The sequence below is a fragment of the Desmodus rotundus genome, chromosome 13 (assembly GCF_022682495.2).
Source record: "Desmodus rotundus isolate HL8 chromosome 13, HLdesRot8A.1, whole genome shotgun sequence".
Classification (NCBI taxonomy): Eukaryota; Metazoa; Chordata; class Mammalia; order Chiroptera; family Phyllostomidae; genus Desmodus; species Desmodus rotundus.
Genome location: NC_071399.1, coordinates 25429142 through 25449020, shown reverse-complemented (window position 1 = coordinate 25449020; position 19879 = coordinate 25429142). Strand labels below are relative to the sequence as shown.

Genomic DNA, 19879 nt, shown 5'->3' with positions numbered 1-19879 from the left:
CTCTATGTTAACACATACTTTTCTGATTCTGTCTTCCATGAAGAATGTGTATCCATTTTCCATTTTGATAGGAGGGTGTTTTTTTTTTTAACTCTGTTCTCGGACCCAGCCAATCTCACCTCTCAGTTTTCCTAGTCAGTTACCACTGTCTCATGGTCTATCTAACCAATCCCTTGCCCCACTTTTAGCAGGTGATTTTACTTCCTAGTTTCCAGAAATAATGCAGATATCAGAAATTAGCAACCTCAACTCTTCCCTGTTTCTGCTATTCCATCTACAAATAGTGTGCATCTATTTCACTATACTATTAAGGCCAGTCCCTTTACCCATGATTCACAATTTATCCTCTTGAGAAGGGGGGTGGTAGAGGTAGTAAAAGCTGAAGAGGGTCAAATACATGGTGATGGAAGATGATTTGACTTTGGGTGGTGTGCACACAATGCAATATTGAAGACCATGTGTCGTAGAAATGTACACTTGAAACCTATATAGTCTTATTAACCAGTGTCACCCCAATACATTTAATTTAAAAAATCATCCTTGAAAAAAATAAAATTGAAAAAAATAGTTCATCCTCTTTAAACTAATGTTATCCAATGGACTTTTCTGTAATGATGGAATTGTTCTGTATTTATATGTTTAATACTGTAGCCACTAGCCACATGTGACTATTAGGCATTTGAAATGTAGCTAGTGTGACAGGAATTAATTTAACTTAATTTTATTTTAAATTTAACTAGTTACATCTTGTAGTGCCTACTGAATTGAACAGTGCATCTCTAAACCTTACTAAATATGTTCCTGTTATTTCTTGTTTCTTTAATCTCTGACCATATGTCTTCTCTTCCATATTTTAAATAGGTTTAGTCTTTCATAAAGAAAGGTATACAGATTGTAAGTCTATACCTTAATTATTAATGATTACCTAATTAACATATATGAAACCACCATCAAGGTCAAGAAAAAGAATGTTACCAGCACCTCATAAGTCTTTTTCTAATTCACTACCTCTTCTTTTCTCCCTAAAGTAACCACTATCCTGATTTATAACAACATAGAGCTACTTTTGAACTTTATGTAAATAAAATGATACAGTGTACAGGGGTAGGCAAAAGTAGGCTTACAGTTTGTTCGTATGAAAGATAATACAATAATTAATAAATGACAAGAATAAACTGTTTCACATACTCACAACTGTAAACCCACCCTGTATATTCTTTAGTGTCTATTCTTCTGTTCACTATTTTTAAAGTATATTTTATTGATTATGCTGCTACAGTTATCCCATTTTTTTCCTTTCCTTTATCCTCCTCCACCCTGCAACCTCCCTCCAGCAATCCCCCTTAGTTCATGTCCATGGGTCATACATATAAGTTCTTTGGCTTCTCCATTTCCCATACTATTCTCAACTCCTCCTGTCTATTTTGTACCTACCATTTATGCTTCTTATTCCCTATACCTTTTCCCCCATTATCCTCCCTCTCCACTGATAACCCTCCATGTCATCTCCATTTCTGTGATTCTGTTCCTGTTCTAATTTTTTGCTTAGTTTGTTTTTGTTTTTGTTTTAGGTTCAGTTGGTGATAGTTGTGAGTTTGTTGTCATTTGACAGTTCATAGTTTGGGTCTTCTTTTTCTCAGATAAGTCCCTTTAACATTTCATATAATAAGGGCTTGGTGATGATGAACTCCTTTAACTTGACCTTATCTGGGAAGCACTTTGTCTTCCCTTCCATTCTAAATGATAGCTTTGATGCATAGAGTAATCTTGGATGTAGGTCCTTCCTTTCATGATTTTGAATACTTCTTTTCAGCCCCTTCTTGCCTGTAAGGTTTCTTTTGAGAAATCAGCTGATACTCTAGAGGGAACTCCTTTGTAGGTAACTCTTCTTTTCTCTTGCTGCTTTTCAGAATCTCTCTCCTTATCTTTAATCTTGGGTAAATTTAATTATGATGTATCTTAGTGTGTTCCTACTTGGGTCCAACTTCTTTGGGACTCTTTGAGCTTCCTGGACTTGCATGTCTATTTCCTTTGCCAGATTGGGGAAGTTCTCCATTATTTTTTCAAATAAGTTTTCAATTTCTTGCTCTTCTTCTTCTTCTGACACCCCTATGATTCAGATGTTGGAACATTTAAAGTTCTCCCTTAGTTTCCTAAGCCTCTCCTCATTTTTGTGAATTGTTTCTTCATTCCGTTGAGGTTGAATGTTTATTTCTTCCTCCTGTTCCAAATCTCTGATTAAGTCCTGGTTTCCTTCCCATCACTGTTGGTTCCCTGTCTATCTTTCTTTATTTCACTTTGCATAGCCTTCACTTCTTCCTTTGTTTTGTGTCCACACTTAATCATTTCTGTGAGCATCCTGATTACCAGTGTTTTGAATTGTGCATCTGATAAGGTGGCTATCTCCTTTTTTCTTAGTTTTTTTTCTCGAGTTTTGATCTGTTCTTTCATTTGGGCCATATTTCTTTGTCTTGGTTTACCTGTTATGTTGTAAGTGGTGGAGCCTGAGGTATTTGCCAGAGTGGAGTAACCCACTTTGCTGCTCTCAGTCACTTCCTCCACTACCCACAAGCAGATTGGGCCCTTCTGGTGTTGATTCCCGGGTTGTGTGGGGGCTCCGCCCGCAGAGCCCCCTGGCTGCCACGGATGGGAATAAGTCTACCAAGACGTGATCTGCTTGGGGAGGAAAGGTGGCCGATCTCTCAAAGGAGAAGGGCCAGGAGCCTGTTCCTCAGTGGGCTTTTATTGGGTACAGTTTTCACAGGAATACAGGTAAAGCTCATCAATCATTGTCAGGCAGTAAGTATCAAACAGTAGATAACATACAAAGAACTATGAGGGCTTATTCTGAGTCAGGGTCAGTTAGCAAAAGGGCCATAAAACTTTGGGGAACAAACTCATTCTGTGCTTGGACTCTTATCAGAAAACTGAGGACAGTCTTAGCAAAGCAGGTTTCACAGGATTTTATGCATTCTTTCTTAGGCCTGATCACCCCAGGGAACCCGCCCTTTCCAGCACAGGGCTGCACCCACCTTTGGCATTGTTTCAGGCTTAAATCAGACAGGGGATGTAAGGCAGCCAAGAGATTAGGGGATTTCTCACAGACAGAATGAGGACTCAGGCCATGTCAAAGCCGAAGGACAAGGGTCCATCACCCCCTTTTCTATAGCCCCCCAAGTCCTTCCGTGAGGGCCCCTTCGAGACCATGCCTGTCTTAGGTCATCCCTCCCTTGAGGAATCTTACCCATCATTGGCTAACCAGTCATCCATCCAGGGCCAAGTAGGGTGAAGTAAAGGGGGCAGAGGTGGTGCCCCTACTAGGAAGATAAGCTTTGTGTCCTTAGTGGCTTATGGTCCCAAGGTCTCTTTACTCAGCCTTAGTTATGGGGGGGGTTACAGCTTCTGAAACCAGGCAGGGCAGTTCCCAACACCGGGTGAAGAGGCTTGTGTACATTCTGGGACCCTGTGGGCCCCTCCAACGAACTCTCCTGTGAGACTGGCAGTTTTTCCTGCTGCTGCAACCCCTACAGATTTTTACAGCCAGAGATTTTGAAGCTTTGTTTCCCAGTGCTGGAGTCATGGGTTGAGTAGTCTCTCTCGCTCCCTAGTTGTTCCTCCTGGTTTATCCACATGCAAATGTGGTACCACCTGGTCTGCCAGCCGCCGACTTGCCGTGCATCACCCCCTCTGGCCCCACCCCACTGTTGGTCTTTGCTCCACCTACCAGCCTGGAGCAAAGACCAACAGTGGGGTGGGGCGGGAGGGGGTGATGCACTTCAAGTGTTGTTGGATTTCAACAACACTTTGTTTAACTCCTTTGTTGTTGGATTTCCATATAATTCGATTTTCTGGCAGTTCTGGTTTTTTGTTTTTAAATTGGTTGTTATCCTTCTTTTGCTTGTGAGAGGAAATGAAGCATATCTACCTATGCCTCTAAGTTGGCCGGAACTCCCCCCCAAACCCAATTCTCTGTTTTCTTTGAACATCCCCATCAGGTGGACCTGCCTATCAAATACTTCCAGAACAACTTAAGTCTGGGAAGCCCTTCCCCTACTTGATCACTTCCTTCTTTGTTTCCCATTTTAATACTTCTGCCAAACATTTTATCTGCCCCCCTCCTGCCAGTAGACTAAAAGCACCTCGAAGGCTTTATATTGCTGTCCTGCACAATGGCTAGCATAAATAGTTGCCAGAGAGTGCTTCCAAACTAAACATGCCTGACATCAAATTTATCTCTTCGCTTCCCTCCTAATTTTCTTAGATGACTTACCTTTCACAGTTGATGGTGTTACCATCTTTTCAGTTAAGTTAGTCATGTTTAATTCATTTCTTTTTCTGTCACTTCTGCTAGTAGTTGGTTTCTAAGTCCATGGCTAGTTTTTTCTATTTCATTTAGTTAGTTTTGATCAGGTTCTTATCTTGTCTTCACCAGACTATTATAACTACTATTTAATGTTCCACCTGTCTTTAGATTTTCTCCCATATGTCTCTGATATTGCTGCTGGAATTATTTTTCTCAAGTACAGGTGATCATCTCTTGGTTTAGTAACCTTCTATTGTTCTTTTCCTGCAGGATAAAATCCAACTTATTTACTACATAAATTCAGTGGCAGTCTCCACAAAGTGATCTAGTGTGTCCCCAAGCTTATCACAGAAACCACATCCTTTAACTACCTGCTTTAGCAGACTGCACACCTGAGTTAATCCCATTTTCACTACCTGTATATCCTTTTTCTCCATCTTAGGGGTGTGGGGGTAGAGAAGACAGTGCTGTAGACAGAGGAATGTGCAAACCTAGGTTTAAACCTGCTTTTAACAATTATTATCTAATGTCCTTAGAAAAGCTTCTTGAGATTTGACAACATAGTATTTGTAGTTGGTACACATTGTCTTCTTCCTCGTCCAGTCCTTCTCCAAATTAGAATTTATCTTTTTCATTTTTACAGAGCACAACTGTTTCTCTCTTATAGCACTTAATGTCTTGTCTTATATAATGTTTATTTGTATATATCTTATCACTCTTCTTTATCACATGCTTTTTAAGGACTGATATTGTGATTTATTACACTTAGTTCAATTGAGTTTTTCAACCTTAGGTGAAGAATTTGCTTTGTTTAATCTATACAGTGTCATTTCGTTTCTAAGTGACTGGGATTTGATTTGGAATATGATTTTTTTGAACCAAGAACTACAAAGACCAGTTTGTAAAAACTCACCTACTTAGTTGGAAAATTAGGAGAGTGATGCATTTGTCCTAAAGTTACATGTGTAACTCTTTTAGGAATTTAAAACTATAATTTTAATGTCTTTAGATTAATACTAAGAAATAATACTGTTGCCTGAGTGATTGTTTTTCTTTACAGCCGGTTGCTGAACCAATTCCCATCTGTAGTTTCTGTCTTGGTACAAAAGAACAAAACCGAGAAAAGAAGCCAGAGGAACTCATCTCCTGTGCTGACTGTGGCAACAGTGGTATGTGATCTCCTCTATTTTTTCTAACACATGCTCTCAGGCAAGAGGGAAGTATATTGTACTAAGTTTGTATTCTTGATCATATTTTAATTTGATCCTGGTTTTAGGTAACTTAGATGAGCTGCTAGACAAGGGAGGGATTTAAATGTATAGTTGAAATGTTTTATTCAGTTAATTTAATTCAGATCTCAGGGTTTTTTAAAAATAAAATGCTTTCCATAGACTTTTCCCCCCGTTGATCTTTATATTTCACTATCAAACATCTGTTCAAATTATAGCAATCAGTTGGAAGTTACTGCTTTTTTTTTTTTTTTTTTAACATGATCACTACTTATCTTTCTTGATTTATGCCTCAGGCTGAATAGAACCAGGATGATAACAGATTTGTTTTTCTTGATAGAAGCTTACATATGTCACATTGGGGATAGAGTGTTGACACTGCATTTTAGTGAGCTGTGTGAAATTCTGGGCTTTAAAACAGATTTTGCGAAGAGTCTCCTAGTCTGTCAATTCCAGAGATACTCTTGCTCTACATTTTAAGATCTTAAAAGGCTGTGCAGGAATGCAAAAATCAGCATTATCTTTGATCATTGGCTTAATTTGCAGGGTTTTCTATTTGTTTCAGAAATCAGAAAACACACTAGATACTTCAAGAGGAAAGGAATTTAATGGTCCAATCAGGCATTTGTGAAATTGTTGGAAGGGCTGAAAGAGGAAAGCTCTAGGCTGGGCTTTAAGGACTGACTCTTGGGACATTGCAGAATTGCCCCACCAAGTGAATCACTATATCTGCCTCCATTTGAAAGAGGTGGAAGTGGGAGGCCACTGGGGAACCATTGAGTTTTGTAGTTGGATACGGAAATGCCAAATTTGGCCATCATCACAACTGCCTCTGTGTAGCCATGAAGGTGAGGAGTAAATTGGTGTTTTCATGGCTTCGCTTATCATTAAAAACCAGTCAGTATGAAGAGGAAGATGGTCTTTGTTTCATTTCTGCCTTTCAAAAATCATTAAAACACATTCAGTTAGTAGAATTTTGCTCATATCTAAAGTCTAGCCACAAAAGAGGCAAGGAAGTATAGTTTTTAGCTTTTCAGTTTTTATGGATAAGAAGGCACTAGAAGAAGGTGAGAAGATGTCTTGTATAGTAGGTGACCATATATAGCAGAGTATCACAAACCAAAATGCATTCTGGATGGATTTCACAGTTAAATATAAACCATAAAAGATAAGGTTAAAATACAGTAACATGCCATACAATGCAGTGATTGCCAAACTATATTTTAGTAATGGAACCCTTCAGAAGTCTTATGGGAACCAAATATATGAAACATAAAAACATGTATCTGCTGTAGGTGAGGTGGGAATGAAGTGGGGGCTGGGGGGGTTATAGCCCTGCCTTCTAAGAAGCATTGTATTTGAGGTGGTCTCTAAGTTTGTGTAATATAGGGGAGAATGCAGTTTGGAAACTTACTGTAGAGGGAACTTTTAAAGAACGAGTAGAATAAATGTTAGTTATCTATTGCTGTAGAAAAAAATTACTCCAAACTTAGAAGCTAAAAGTAATAACAATTTTTTTTTAAATTTCATGTTATTTTTGTGGGTCAGGAATTTGGACATGGCTTACCTGGGTGGTTTTGACTTGAGGCCTTTCATGAGAGTGGTAATCAAGAGCTCAGCTGGTCGTCAGTCATCTGAAGGCTCCCTTGGTGAATCACTTAGCTGGCTCTCAAGTTAATGCTGCCAGTTAACAGGAGGTCTTAGTTCTTTGCCGTATGGACCCCTTCATAGGCTACATACATGTCCATAACATGGTAGCTGGATTCTCCCAACAGGTGTCTAAAAGAGAGAGCGAGGCGGAATCTGCAGTATCTTTTATAACCTTGCCTTAGAACTCACACTGTGTCATTTCAGTAGTATCCTGTTGGTTACACAGATCAGCCATATTTATTGTGGGAATGAACTAGAAAAGGATGTGAATGGACATTCTTGCCAGGAGGCAAGAATGATTGGAGGGCAGTTTGGAGCCTGGCTGTCACACTAACCAAGGAAGAAAAGTATGGACGTAGTCAGATATATGGAATTTGATATTTTTTTCAAATTGAGGACTAAACTATCCAAATTTTTTTTTTTTTAAAAAGCAAGAATTGTTTGGGGAACATAATTGCATTAAATATGGCAATATAAAGTATAAAGAGTGTGTTTATATTTCTCAGCATAAAGTCCAAGGGACAGAGCCTATGAACAGTTTATATAGAGAGAAAGTTAACAGTTGAGCATATAAAAACGTTTTATCAAATAATAATAATAGGAATGCACACCAAAGCAACAGTGAAGTGTCAATTCATAGCTGTTATAATAATAAAACTTGAATTATAAGAGAGCTCACACCTAGAGCTGATGAAGTTGTGGTAAAACCTTTGTACTTTGCAGGTGGCACTGGATATGTCATGGGGTTTGGGACATGTCTGGGCATTGCATTTTTACCTTTCAAGCTATAGAAAATATTTATTTCATTTTGCTTACCAACCCCACTTTCAGGCACTTGTCATAAGGTATTAATTTAAAAGAAGGAAAGACTGTAAACATGAAATAATGTATTCTAGTATTCTAACTTTTACAGGTAGTAGTTTAAGTATTTAACAATAAGGAAGTGATCAGGTAGGTTACAGTGTATGGACACAGCGCAATATAATCAGTTTAAGGAATACAAATAGAAAGTTTACTTGAATAAAATAATGAAGAAAAGCAAAACAAAACTATATATAGCCTATAATTAAAACCATGAAAATGCTTTTAGCTAGTTTAAAAAGGAAAAGTACAACATGAAAATGGCTATTCTAGGGTGATGGGATTTTTTACACCTCTTCTCCCATTTTCTTTTAATATTAGTGATATTTTGATGATACACTTCTTATCACCTCACAGAAGAGGCTATTATTTAGGTATAGAAAAGAGATGAGAGAAAATAATTTAACTAGTCTTTGTCTCACCAGTAGTAATAATAATAACAGCAACCACCACCACCACCAAATTTTAGAGGAGAGAGGCAAATCTTTTCAGAGTTGAGGGCAAATTGGCTACTCTGAATTTTTAAAAAATATTTTAATTTTATTTTAGAGAGAGGGTTGGGGGGTGGGAGGAGAGAGAGAAACATTGATTGTCTGTCTTCTGCACATGCCCCAGCTGGTGATCAAACCCGCAACCTAGGTATGTGCCTTGAGCAGGAGTCGAACCGATGACCTTTCTGTGTACAAGACTCTGCCCCAACCAACTGAACCACACTGGCCAGGGCTCTATTTTAAATTTTTGAGAATAAAATTGATGCTAACTCTTGGAAGAGGAAACGTGTTTTTCTGTGACTTGTTCTGTTCACAGTCACTGAAATACTGCTTACACTTTAGTTTTAGCCTGAGTGCCTTAAACCATGAGCAACAAATTCACTTTAAATTATAGGATTTTTATTATATATATTTTTAGTTATAAAAGTAACACATGTTACTGTTAAAAAACATTGAGAGCACAGAAGGGTATACAATGAAATATAAAATCCTTCAAAGTGTTTGTAGCTCCATATCCTAGCATGTTATAATTGTACAGTTTTTGCATATTCTTTTAGAAATGGCCTGGGCATATTATGTGTTCATAAACATACAAGCATGTGTATATACACAGTGCTTTAATGTAGGCTTAATAAAAATTTGGAGTTTGTCAAGTTTTTAATAATCAACTTTGTGGGGTGTGTAGTAAATCCTACTTAGTGTTAATAAAACTGAACTGGAATATAAGTCCAAATGAGACATGTATGGCAAGCTTCCAAGAGCATCCTTTTTTCTTTGATGTATGTTTTGATTTAAGGTATTGACTTTTTCTACATTATTCCTTTAATACAATTACAAAATGATTGATCATTTCCGTTTTGAATTTTTTTCTCTCTTTAGGTCACCCATCCTGTTTAAAGTTCTCCCCCGAACTAACGGTTAGAGTGAAGGCCTTACGGTGGCAGTGCATCGAGTGTAAGACCTGCAGCTCCTGTCGAGATCAGGGCAAAAATGCAGTGAGTGTCTCCACCTTGCACAGTGACACTTCGTTTACACCTGGAATGTGTGCAACTGGCGTGACCCTCTTAGTATGTCTGACTGTTCTTTGGCCACTTGATCCAGCGAAACTTAGAACAGTCTCCTCTTTAAATCTCATAGTACTAGTTTAGTGTACTCGCTAACTGAAACTTGGATTGTTTCTGGATAGTTTCTAAAGCACCTTAATCACAAATCTGCAGAGAGACCAAGCTGTTTTAAAATATTACTCCAAAATTGTTAGAGTGGTTGGAGGCATTCATTTAGGACGAGTTAGTATATTAATTACAATTGTCCTTTTTTTATTATTAAAACAGACTAAACTTCGCTATATCTGATTATTGGATCAACTTGAAAGTAATGAAACTAGTTCTTATTAGAGATCAGATGAAGCAAACAAAACTCAAAACTGTTTGCTAACTCAGACTATCCATCTATGTCATAACATTAAGGAAATTTTACTGTTATAATAACTCATTTCCTTTCTGAGATCATTGAAGCATCCTGCATTTTATGAAGCCATGATCCCGATATGTTTCATAAGGGTAAGCAGAACTGTCATTTCTCTTTTTTTAGGATAACATGCTCTTTTGTGATTCCTGTGACCGAGGTTTTCACATGGAGTGTTGTGATCCTCCACTCACCCGGATGCCAAAAGGTGACAAATACTTTCTGAAATCAAACTGGCAGTGTTAGTGAAAGCACCTTTTATCTATTTTGTTAAAATGAAAGAGTAATTTGCATCTTTTTACTTGGGGTTGTATAAGTAGGGAGAAAGCTTTCACCTTAACAGTGGGGACAGTCTTTTAGGCATCCTGACATTCTTTCTTTCTTTTTAAATAAGACAGACAGACAGACAGACAGACAGATAGATAGATAGATAGATAGACAGATAATTAGAGAAAGGGGAAGGGAGGGAGAAAGAGAGGGAGAGAAACATCAATATGTGGTTGCCTCTTCTGCACCATCTACCTGGGACCTGGCCTGCAAACCAGGCATGTGTTCTGACTGGGAATGAAACCGGTGACCCTTTGTTTGGTTTGCAGGCCGGTGCTCAATCCACTGAGCCACACCAGCCAGGGCAGCTCCTGACGTTCTTATGTGATATGGATTTATTGTGACTCTCTTCTCTTTTCAATATCTAAGTGTCCATGGAGGATGAAGTGGTTCGTTTATAAATATTTGCCAGTCCTATAGTTAGTTAGAGGACAAAATACTTGCCTTATGTAATATTTTGAGATATCTTTTTCTTTAAAGGAAGAAATGAACTTGTATTAGGTCATATTGATTATATCATGGCTCATCACTTTTGAGGTACCTAGAGCTATTAGAGTCTCTGGTTTATTCAAAACTTACTATTGTTTGTTATGATTATTTTTAAGAAAATAATTTGCAAACAAATAAGTGCCCAAATCATAAGAGTACAGTGTAATGTTACTCTGTTCTTTGAGCCCTGTTAGGACAATTGCCTGTTTGGACTTCCATCTTATCATATGCTTTATAATTTCTTCAAAAAAAATACAGAGAGTCCTCTGCTTTGTTTTATCACATATCTCATTTTCAACTCTGATTTTGTGATTTATAGGTTTCTTAAGTAAGATGTTCATAGGATTTTTGATGTCTGTTTGGAAAAAAATTTTCTGTTGATGGAAAAGGACTTAAGCTTAGGTATAGCAAAGTTATTCCACTTTAGGGTCTTACTTGAGTCCCTCTGATGCCACTCTATTGATTGTTACCTTTTGAAAAGTCTTAAATTCATATTTATTGGAAGATAAATACCCCCTTTCCTACCTTTTCTATTTACTTGAAATCTGGTCAAAAGTCCTTCTAAGAATCCTTCAAGATAAGAAAGATTTTCTTAGGGTTTTATTCCTATGTATTTAATGCCTACAAAAGAAGTTTTATAGCAGCTTAAAGCGGGAAACATTGTAAAATAACTTCAGAGTTACAGAAAAGTGGTAAAAGTAGTGCAGAGCGTTCTCACTGGCCCTTTAGCTGGCTTCCCCTATTGTTAACATTCTACAAAACCGTAGTACAATTATTGAAACCAGGAAACTAAGTTGGTATGATACAACTAACTAATCTGCAGGCCTTATTTGAATTGTCCGGTCTGGAATCCAATACAGGATCTCACATTACCTGTAGTTGTATTTCCTTAGTCTCGTCCAGACTGTGTTAATCCCTCAGACTTTGTCTTTCCCGACCTTGCCGCTTTTGAAGAGTACTTGCTGGTTAATTGTTTTGTAGAAAGTCCTTCCATTTGGGTTTGTCTCTCGCTGTGTCATGATTAGATAGAGGTTTCGAGGTTTGAAAGAGTCCCACAGAAGTCATGATGTGCCCTTGTCAGGCGTTGTAACAGGCTGTGTTACACCTGTGTGTCTCATGACGAGTAGTGTTAACATTGATCACTTGATTACAGTGAAGAAACCCTAAAGTTATTCTTTTCTGCGTTGCCCACTAACTTTAGCATACATCAATTGCTAAATGGACGCATCGCGCCAATTTTTGCTGTGATGTTTGATAATGATGATTTTTCCATTTTTATCATTCCTTCTACATTTATTAATTGGGATTTTGTGGGGGAAAGCTATTCCTTTCTCCCACTTATTTGTTTAATTAATGTATGTCATCATGGACTCACTACATTTATTTTATTCTGTGGGTCTTAACTCACTGCTGTGATTACTTCCTTTTTTGCTCATTCTGACCCAGATTTGACTGTTGGGAGCTCCTTCAGATTGGTTCCTGTGTCCTTTTGACATGCCTTCATCATCTGCTGAATATGTCTTGATTTCCTGGCATCACAAAATGTTCTAGGTTCTCTTGTATTCTCCCTGCTCCAGTCATTACTCTATGGCAGGGGTGTCAAACTCATTTTCACCGGGGGCCACATTAGCCTTGCGGTTGCCTTCAAAGGGCCAAATGTAAGTTTAGGATTGTGTAAATGTACCTACTCCTTATCAGTTAAGCTAGAGCTCGGTGCTGCCACTGAGTAGAAACAAGGTGCCAGGCCAGATAAAACAAGGTGGAGGGCACGGGCCTTGTGTTTGCCACCTGTGCTCTCTGGCGTCTTTTCTTGTATAATGGTAATTAGAAACTCGTATCTGGGTGCTAGGTATAGAGTGGGGATTTTTTAACTGAGGATCAGTAGATTTCAGCCATGTGTGGGCCTCAGATGTTTGTGAATCTCAGTTTTTGTTGAATTTTGTGTGTATATGTTTTCATGTTTATTTTTCTGGGTGGGTGGCTTTCATCAGATTTTCAAATGAGAGTCCTTGACCTGAAAGAGGTTAAGAACTCTTGACTTAGAGTATCCAGACCTTTCAGTGTATGTATATCTATTGTGCTTTCATGTGGAATGCTCTTTCTCTATAGGCATGTGGATATGTCAAATATGTCGACCTAGGAAAAAAGGACGAAAACTTCTACAGAAGAAGGCGGCACAGATAAAACGGCGCTATGCTAATCCAATAGGACGTCCAAAAAACAGGTTAAAGAAACAAAACACGGTGTAAGTTGTACTTGTGGCAAGGTGAGGGGAGAAAAGGATAGGGCCTTCTCTATAGTGTAGGATTCCCTTGTTTGCTTTATGGAAAAAGTTTCAATGGTTATAACTGGCACTTTTATAATAATAATGGCTAACACTTATTAATCCCTTAACAAAGTGCCAAGACACTTTCTAACTGCTTTACGTGCTGCGTTAAATCATTTAGTTCTCCCAACAACCCAGTGAAGCGGTAGGGGCTGTGATCACTCTTACTTTTTAAAGGTGGAAACTACAGCTTGGAGAGATTAACTGGTACAAGTTTATGGTGAAATGTTGAGCTGGGGGATTAAAGCCCAAGTAGTCTGGCACCAATGCCTGCCTCTTAACTATTGCCTCATAGAAAAACAAGAAAGAAAGAATTGTTTAACTATAGCACTTCACAGATCTCTCTCCTGATATTAGTCCCATTAATTTATTTCTATTAGATGTAGAAATGACTAGATAGTTTCTACTTTTGAGGTCATAGCTAAGTGTCATTTTTATGTCCTAAGGTAAAATAATGCAAGTTTTTGATCTATTAGCAGAAATTGGGATATAATTATCCCTTACGGACTAGGAAACTGGTCTGTGTCTGGAGGAGGTGGGGCAAGGTTCCATAGCTAATTTTACCTGTTTGGTTTTTTTTAAGTATCTCTAAGGTAATTTACTTTGGATGATATGTAAAATATCTTTAGACCTATAAATCTCTCTTTATTCTAAAAAATTTACTTACCTTTTCTACATTTAAGACTATCTTGAAGGTGATATATCTGAAATGAATGGGCGACAGCAGATTGAAATGTATAGAACGAGCATTGTAGTTTATATTTTAAATCTTAAATCAGCTTTAATTTTTCTATGAAGTGATCTTTTGATTCCTCACTTTCAGGAGTAACCCATCCTTACGTTTAAAGGTAAAAGTATCAGTCTGAGTTGGTACAGAGATCATAGGACTTTATACCTGGAAGGATCTTACTTTTTCTCTGGTCCAGCTCTCATTTTACAGATGACGACTGATACTTAGAGAGAATGTGATTTGTCCAAGATGTACAGCTAGGAAGTGACAGAATTATGACTCAAACGTGCCTTCTGACTCCTGGCCTAGGATTCATTTCACTATAAATTAACTAGGCTTCTTGGAAATAATTTTTAATTTATTAATAATTTTATTATTCTGTGCTAAATTACCTCCTTTTAAAAAAATTTGTGAGAGAAGGATAAAGAGAGAGTGAAAGAAACATCGATTTTTGTTGTTCCACTCATTTATGCATTCATGGGTTGATTCTTGTATGTTGACGGGTTATGAAACCCACAACCTCAGCATATCAGGATGATGCTCTAACCAACTGAGATACCTGGCCAGGGCCAAATTACTTGTAAATTAATAATTTTAAATAATATTACTTCTAGTTTATGTAATATTTATTAGTTTATGAAATATTCTTAATGATACAGATTTTTTTTATAAAGCATAGGTTATTCACTAATTATATGTTACATATTAAGTAGAAACCGTATACGGATTTCTTTTTAATAGTTACCCTTTTCCCTGTTTGATTCTTTAGATCAAAAGGTCCCTTCAGCAAAGTTCGAACTGGCCCTGGAAGGGGTCGGAAACGTAAAATCACACTCTCCAGCCAATCAGCATCATCATCAGAAGAAGGCTATTTAGAGCGAATAGATGGCTTGGACTTCTGCAGTGATAGCAGCGTTTCCTTGAAATTCAACAAGAAAACCAAAGGGCTCATTGATGGCCTTACCAAATTCTTCACCCCTTCCCCTGATGGGCGGAAACCACGAGGGGAAGTGGTAGACTACTCTGAGCAATATAGAATCAGGAAAAAGGGCAACAGAAAAACAAGCACTTCAGATTGGCCCACAGGTAAAAGTTTGTTCACTTAGAAACAAAAAGTACTCCAAAAGTGTATTACTTAGAATAACACTAGTTATCTGGAATAGATTTCTATTTGGTAATTGCTTCTGGAATATAGGGATGTATTGAACATATTTAATGATAATAAGGTGATAACTACAGCAAGAATTTAGAGGCTAGACATGAAGTTTCAGATTGGACAAGTAGAAGCTCTTACACAAAAGAAGGTGCTTGTTTGGTAGAACCACCAAGAATCTGCCTACAGAAATTTGGACTATAATCTTGAATCAGGGATAACTTTACATTTCATAAATCTTGAAATCATGTGGTGAGCATCATTCTGCTTACTTTACTCCCAGAAGGAAATAGAAAAGAGTAAGGGAGGACAAAATGCTGTTGATTTAAACATAAGAAGAATATATGCAAATAAAAGATCATTGATTTTTCTGCTTCAAATCTTGGCAAATGTAGTTGTGATTTTTTTTTAAATGGCTTACACTGGGCAGGGGGTGGGAGGAGAAAGAGAGAACCGTAGCTTCAGACCATTTACTTATGTAGTAGGCTAAATTCTCTACTTCTCAGAGAAGAGAGCATCTGTGCAGAAGACTTAATAGTGTAGCAGGTGATTCCAGTCAGAGGAGAAAGTTTTGATTAGCTGCTCAGATAATTAAAGCTTAAACTAGCCTTATTGCTTGAGTGCTTTGAGTTGGAGAACACAACCCTGTGAAGAAAGTAGAAATGGCTCTGAGGAAGGTAGAAGAATGAGATGGACATTTTGGGTCACAAGCCTCTTTTGTTTCATGTACAGTAAGGGGTTTTAAATCCCTTCTGTTTTCTTCCCCTGACTGTCCCGTTGGTGATTGTGGTCTCTGCTTCCTTATTGTTGCTTACATAAATGGGTGATCCGTCCAGCGCAGAAGAGAAAGTTCTCATCTTTGTCAGCGTCCCTTTATTGATCAGCTTTTCACCACAGTGGCAATCAACTAATTACTCCTTAAGCATTTAAGTACTTTTCCTGCCTTTATCAGCCCTGAACGCTATAGATAAGCTCCAGTTTGAGCGTGTTTATCCAAGAAGACACAACCCATTTAGGTTGAACTTAGATGGAAAGAATCTCATAAAGCAGATCTTAATGAAAGGCATTCTTGAATTAACCATTTCATTGTGGATGGATTATTAGAAGAATCTACTGGAAAGTTTTAGAAATAGAAATTATTAGAGCAAATGTATAAAGTATATAGAGAACCAGTATTGAGCTTTAGGCATTAGTGTGAACTTTTGCTTTAATTTTCTCTGGCATTTCGTTTTGTGACTTTAGAGTTTAAGGAGCAGTCTTGCACCATCTGGTAACAATGCTCCTACTGAATGCTGTACTAGGTCTGTGCCTGCATCTATCTGTGTTGCGCACTAGGGGGCATTAAAGTCACATAGTACCTTTAGATTACATATATGTAGTTTTCAGTTTGGGAATATTGTGAGCAGCGAGGCTTTGTCCCTTTTCTTACACTAAATGAATAACAGACAGCCTGTATGTGCAGTTGATAAGAAAAGAACTATCAATAATTGGTCTTTTCAGCCACCCTCATACAGAGAAGGAATGCCCATGACATTATCAGCAGTGTCATCTTCAAATGCAAAGTATAATGATCTACGTAAACTCCCAGTACTCCTTTTACTAATTTCTTTGTCCATTTGAGGAAGATGTGTCATTTAGTGGATTGATTATTATAATTTATCATACTTACCCAGAGGATTATCATCTGTGATTCTCAGTTTTGTGGAGCTGGTACTTTAAAAGGGCACCCTGAAAAGGGAGTTAGTACTGCTAGAATTCAGTTAAGGTAGCTACTTCAAAGGTTATCTTTTTGCTGAGGTAAGAATATATTGGCCTTAGGATAATTGCAGGATCATTGGGAAGTTTAAAATGAGCCAATTTCCCTGTTTTCCTCTCAGGTGGTGAAAATTGTGTCTTAACAAACTTTTCCCCTACTACCAAGGAATGAAAACATAGTATTTGAATGTTATGCTAAACTTATACTAAAAGTATTATATTCATACTATTTTAAAAGAAATTTTATACTTCTTAGACTCTTTCCTGTTCTGCTTTTGTATGTATTGGGTTGGCCAAAAAGTTCATGTGTTTTTTTTTCCCTAAAATAAAGGACACATTTTTCATTTTCACCAATAACTTTATTGATTTGGGTATTTTGAGTATGTTGTCTATCTCCCACATGGTATAATGTTGGTTGTTCTCAATGTCTCAATTTGATCACTATCAACTTCAACGGGTCTGGCCAACTGTGGAGCATTGTCCAGTGAGGAAACTTCAACATAAAACTTTACAAACCACTTTTGACATGTTTGATTAGTCACAGCATCTTCTCCATACACTGCATAAATATATTTTTTGCATTTAAGTTGTATTTTTACCTTTCTTGAAATAATAAAACATAGTATGTCTAAAATGTTATGTATTTTCTTCCATCTTCAATATTAAAATGACTGCAAAAAATTGACCCATTTTGATAAGTTTTTGTTTCAAATGCACACTGATATGACAGCTGTCACAGTACAAACCTAACAATTGATTCGAATGAAGTTAAAGACAGCTAAGTGGTACCAGAGCCATCTCACAGAAAAACCAATTGTACTTTTTGGTCAACCCAATATTATAGTATGTTAAAATAGTATGAAATTTAAATTTAGTTATGTAGTATTTTTAAGAAGACAGTTCAGGGTTTTTATTATAAGGTTGATATAACATGTATACCTTGTATATTCTTTATTGACTAGTATCTTTCTAGGAGTTAATTTAATGCTATCCTCTTCTCTGTCATATGAAATAATAACGTAAATAATATGGAGGTCTTCTAACCAAAGTAAAGACTTAGGAAATTTTTTTCTAGATGATGTATTAAACTGAGGATAGTGTTAATAATGTGTGAACCCTTTCTTTATGAGCAGACAATCAGGATGGCTGGGATGGCAAACAAGAAAGTGAGGAGCGGCTTTTTGGGAGCCAAGAAATCATGACTGAGAAAGACATGGAGTTATTTCGTGATATCCAAGAACAAGCACTACAGGTAAAGTTGGCTGTTCGGATTGGACAGTCAAATAATTTATGGGTGAGAAAGAGAGGATTAATTATATTGTGCGTAAAGCAGTAACAGCAATTTATCCATCTGATCTGGGAATATTCTGCCGTGTCTCTCCTCTGTAAAATTATTTTCCTTCTGTAAGTTAGGACTTGGGTGTTTATTGTAATTGTAGTGGGAAACCACTGAAAGATTTTTAGAAAGGAAATAGCAGGATCAGATTTGCATTATAAATCATTTTTCGTTGGCCACCCTGTTAAGAATGGATTAGAATTAGGTACGAGTGGAAGCAGGGAAACCAATTCTGAGGTGTTTTGAATAGTCTAGGTGAAAGAAACTGACAACTAGAGAGGTGGCAGTGGAGATGGGAGTGAGGTGCACAGATTTAGAATATATTTTAGAGATGAAATTAGCAGCACTTGGTGATATATTCTGTGTAATTTGGAAGAGTAAGAGGTCATCAAGGATGACTCCCTGGTTCTCTGACTTAATGTAGTTACGTGGGTTGAAGCCAGCGGGAAAGCTGCTGTTGATTAGATTAGAGGGTGTTTTGAATAATGAAAGCATTCATAAAAATAATGAGCAAAGTCATCTTCATAGCCTAGGCATAGCTAGTAGAAACTGCTTCAACCTTTGTTTCAAAACTTTTGCAGGAAGATTTTATTAGAGTCTTAGACAGTCTTAACAGTTGTACCATTAAGAGATAAATGATAAAGGAATTAATATTTGGAACCCATCCAACCAACAACCCATCATTTATTGAGTGCTTCTGTTGTTCTAAAAACTACAGCTATAGGGGCTATACGAGTAAAACGTAGAGTTTATCATTTAGTAGGCATTCAAAACAGCAAACCCGGTATTTGTGCATAGTGATTATCTTGAGTAATTAAATTTCATGTGATATATTTCTAATTCAAAAGTTATTAAAATGCTCAGCAGATTTTTATCAAAAAGGGTCATTCATAATTGGCTTTGATTTTTTGTTTTTATGTCAGGAGAAATAAGGATATATTTTGCCTGGTACTATGTTCTGTTATTAACTATATAAGGAACACTTTATAAAAAAAGAACCCCTAAAAAGAAAAATAGAAGCATAAAAATTACTAGTATAGGCTTCTGTTCTGGAATTTTATTTTAAAAAAGACCTTAGGAACTTGGAGGAAATGGTTTTTCTTAAAAGGTCCATTACCAGAAAGAAGCATTTGTATTCAGCTCATTCCATTGGAGCATAACCGCCTTCTTGAAATATATAGAATGATTTTTACATAAGATATTACCAAATATCGCATTATATTTCCATAGTTAATTTTAATGTTTTCTAGTTTTGAAGGATTTGATTGTTATGGCAGTTTTTAAATCTTGGGTACTAAAATAATTTTTTTTGCATAAAGACTTGAACAGTTATTAGAAATGCAGTAAGCTAGGTTCAATAACTCTCTTACGCCTCTGAGGTAAAGATTATTGTCCCCATTTTACGTATGAGGAAACTGGCTTTTAGCTGAGTGACTTTTCTGGTGGAGGTAGAACGCAGGCCGGTGTGCCTTCAACGTCCTGCATTACCCTGTCAAAAAGTGTTGTGGAGGCACCGAAATCATAAGACATGTACTGAATGCAAGTAGGGAAAGGTACACAGGAAGATTAACCAGAAAACAGTGGCATGTAGCCTACCAATTTATGTAATTTGTTGCCGTATTAAATGATACAGACTGTTCCACGCTTTCACAGCATACTAAGAATAAGTAAGAATTGGTGTGATATGAGACGTTCACAGAAGAAGGAGGCTCAAAGGATGGTTAGAATTTAGGTAAATGGAGAGAAAGAGGGCATGCTAGGTGCA

The 19879-nt window shown here is 37.2% G+C and overlaps 1 protein-coding gene across 3 annotated transcripts in view; it reads left to right on the top strand.

Moving 5' to 3' along the window:
- KAT6A (lysine acetyltransferase 6A) overlaps positions 1 to 19879 on the top strand; it is a 102364-nt gene that overhangs the window by 44365 nt on the left and 38120 nt on the right. For 2 of the 3 annotated variants that reach the window (XM_024578988.3, XM_045186596.3), the window contains exons 3-8: positions 5364 to 5472; positions 9414 to 9529; positions 10125 to 10206; positions 12924 to 13059; positions 14640 to 14956; positions 17912 to 18030. In XM_024578988.3, the coding sequence (XP_024434756.2) occupies positions 5364 to 5472; positions 9414 to 9529; positions 10125 to 10206; positions 12924 to 13059; positions 14640 to 14956; positions 17912 to 18030 (879 nt within the window). The remainder of the gene's footprint in view (positions 1 to 5363; positions 5473 to 9413; positions 9530 to 10124; positions 10207 to 12923; positions 13060 to 14639; positions 14957 to 17911; positions 18031 to 19879) is intronic. The other variant, XM_071220163.1, reaches the window with a different exon arrangement.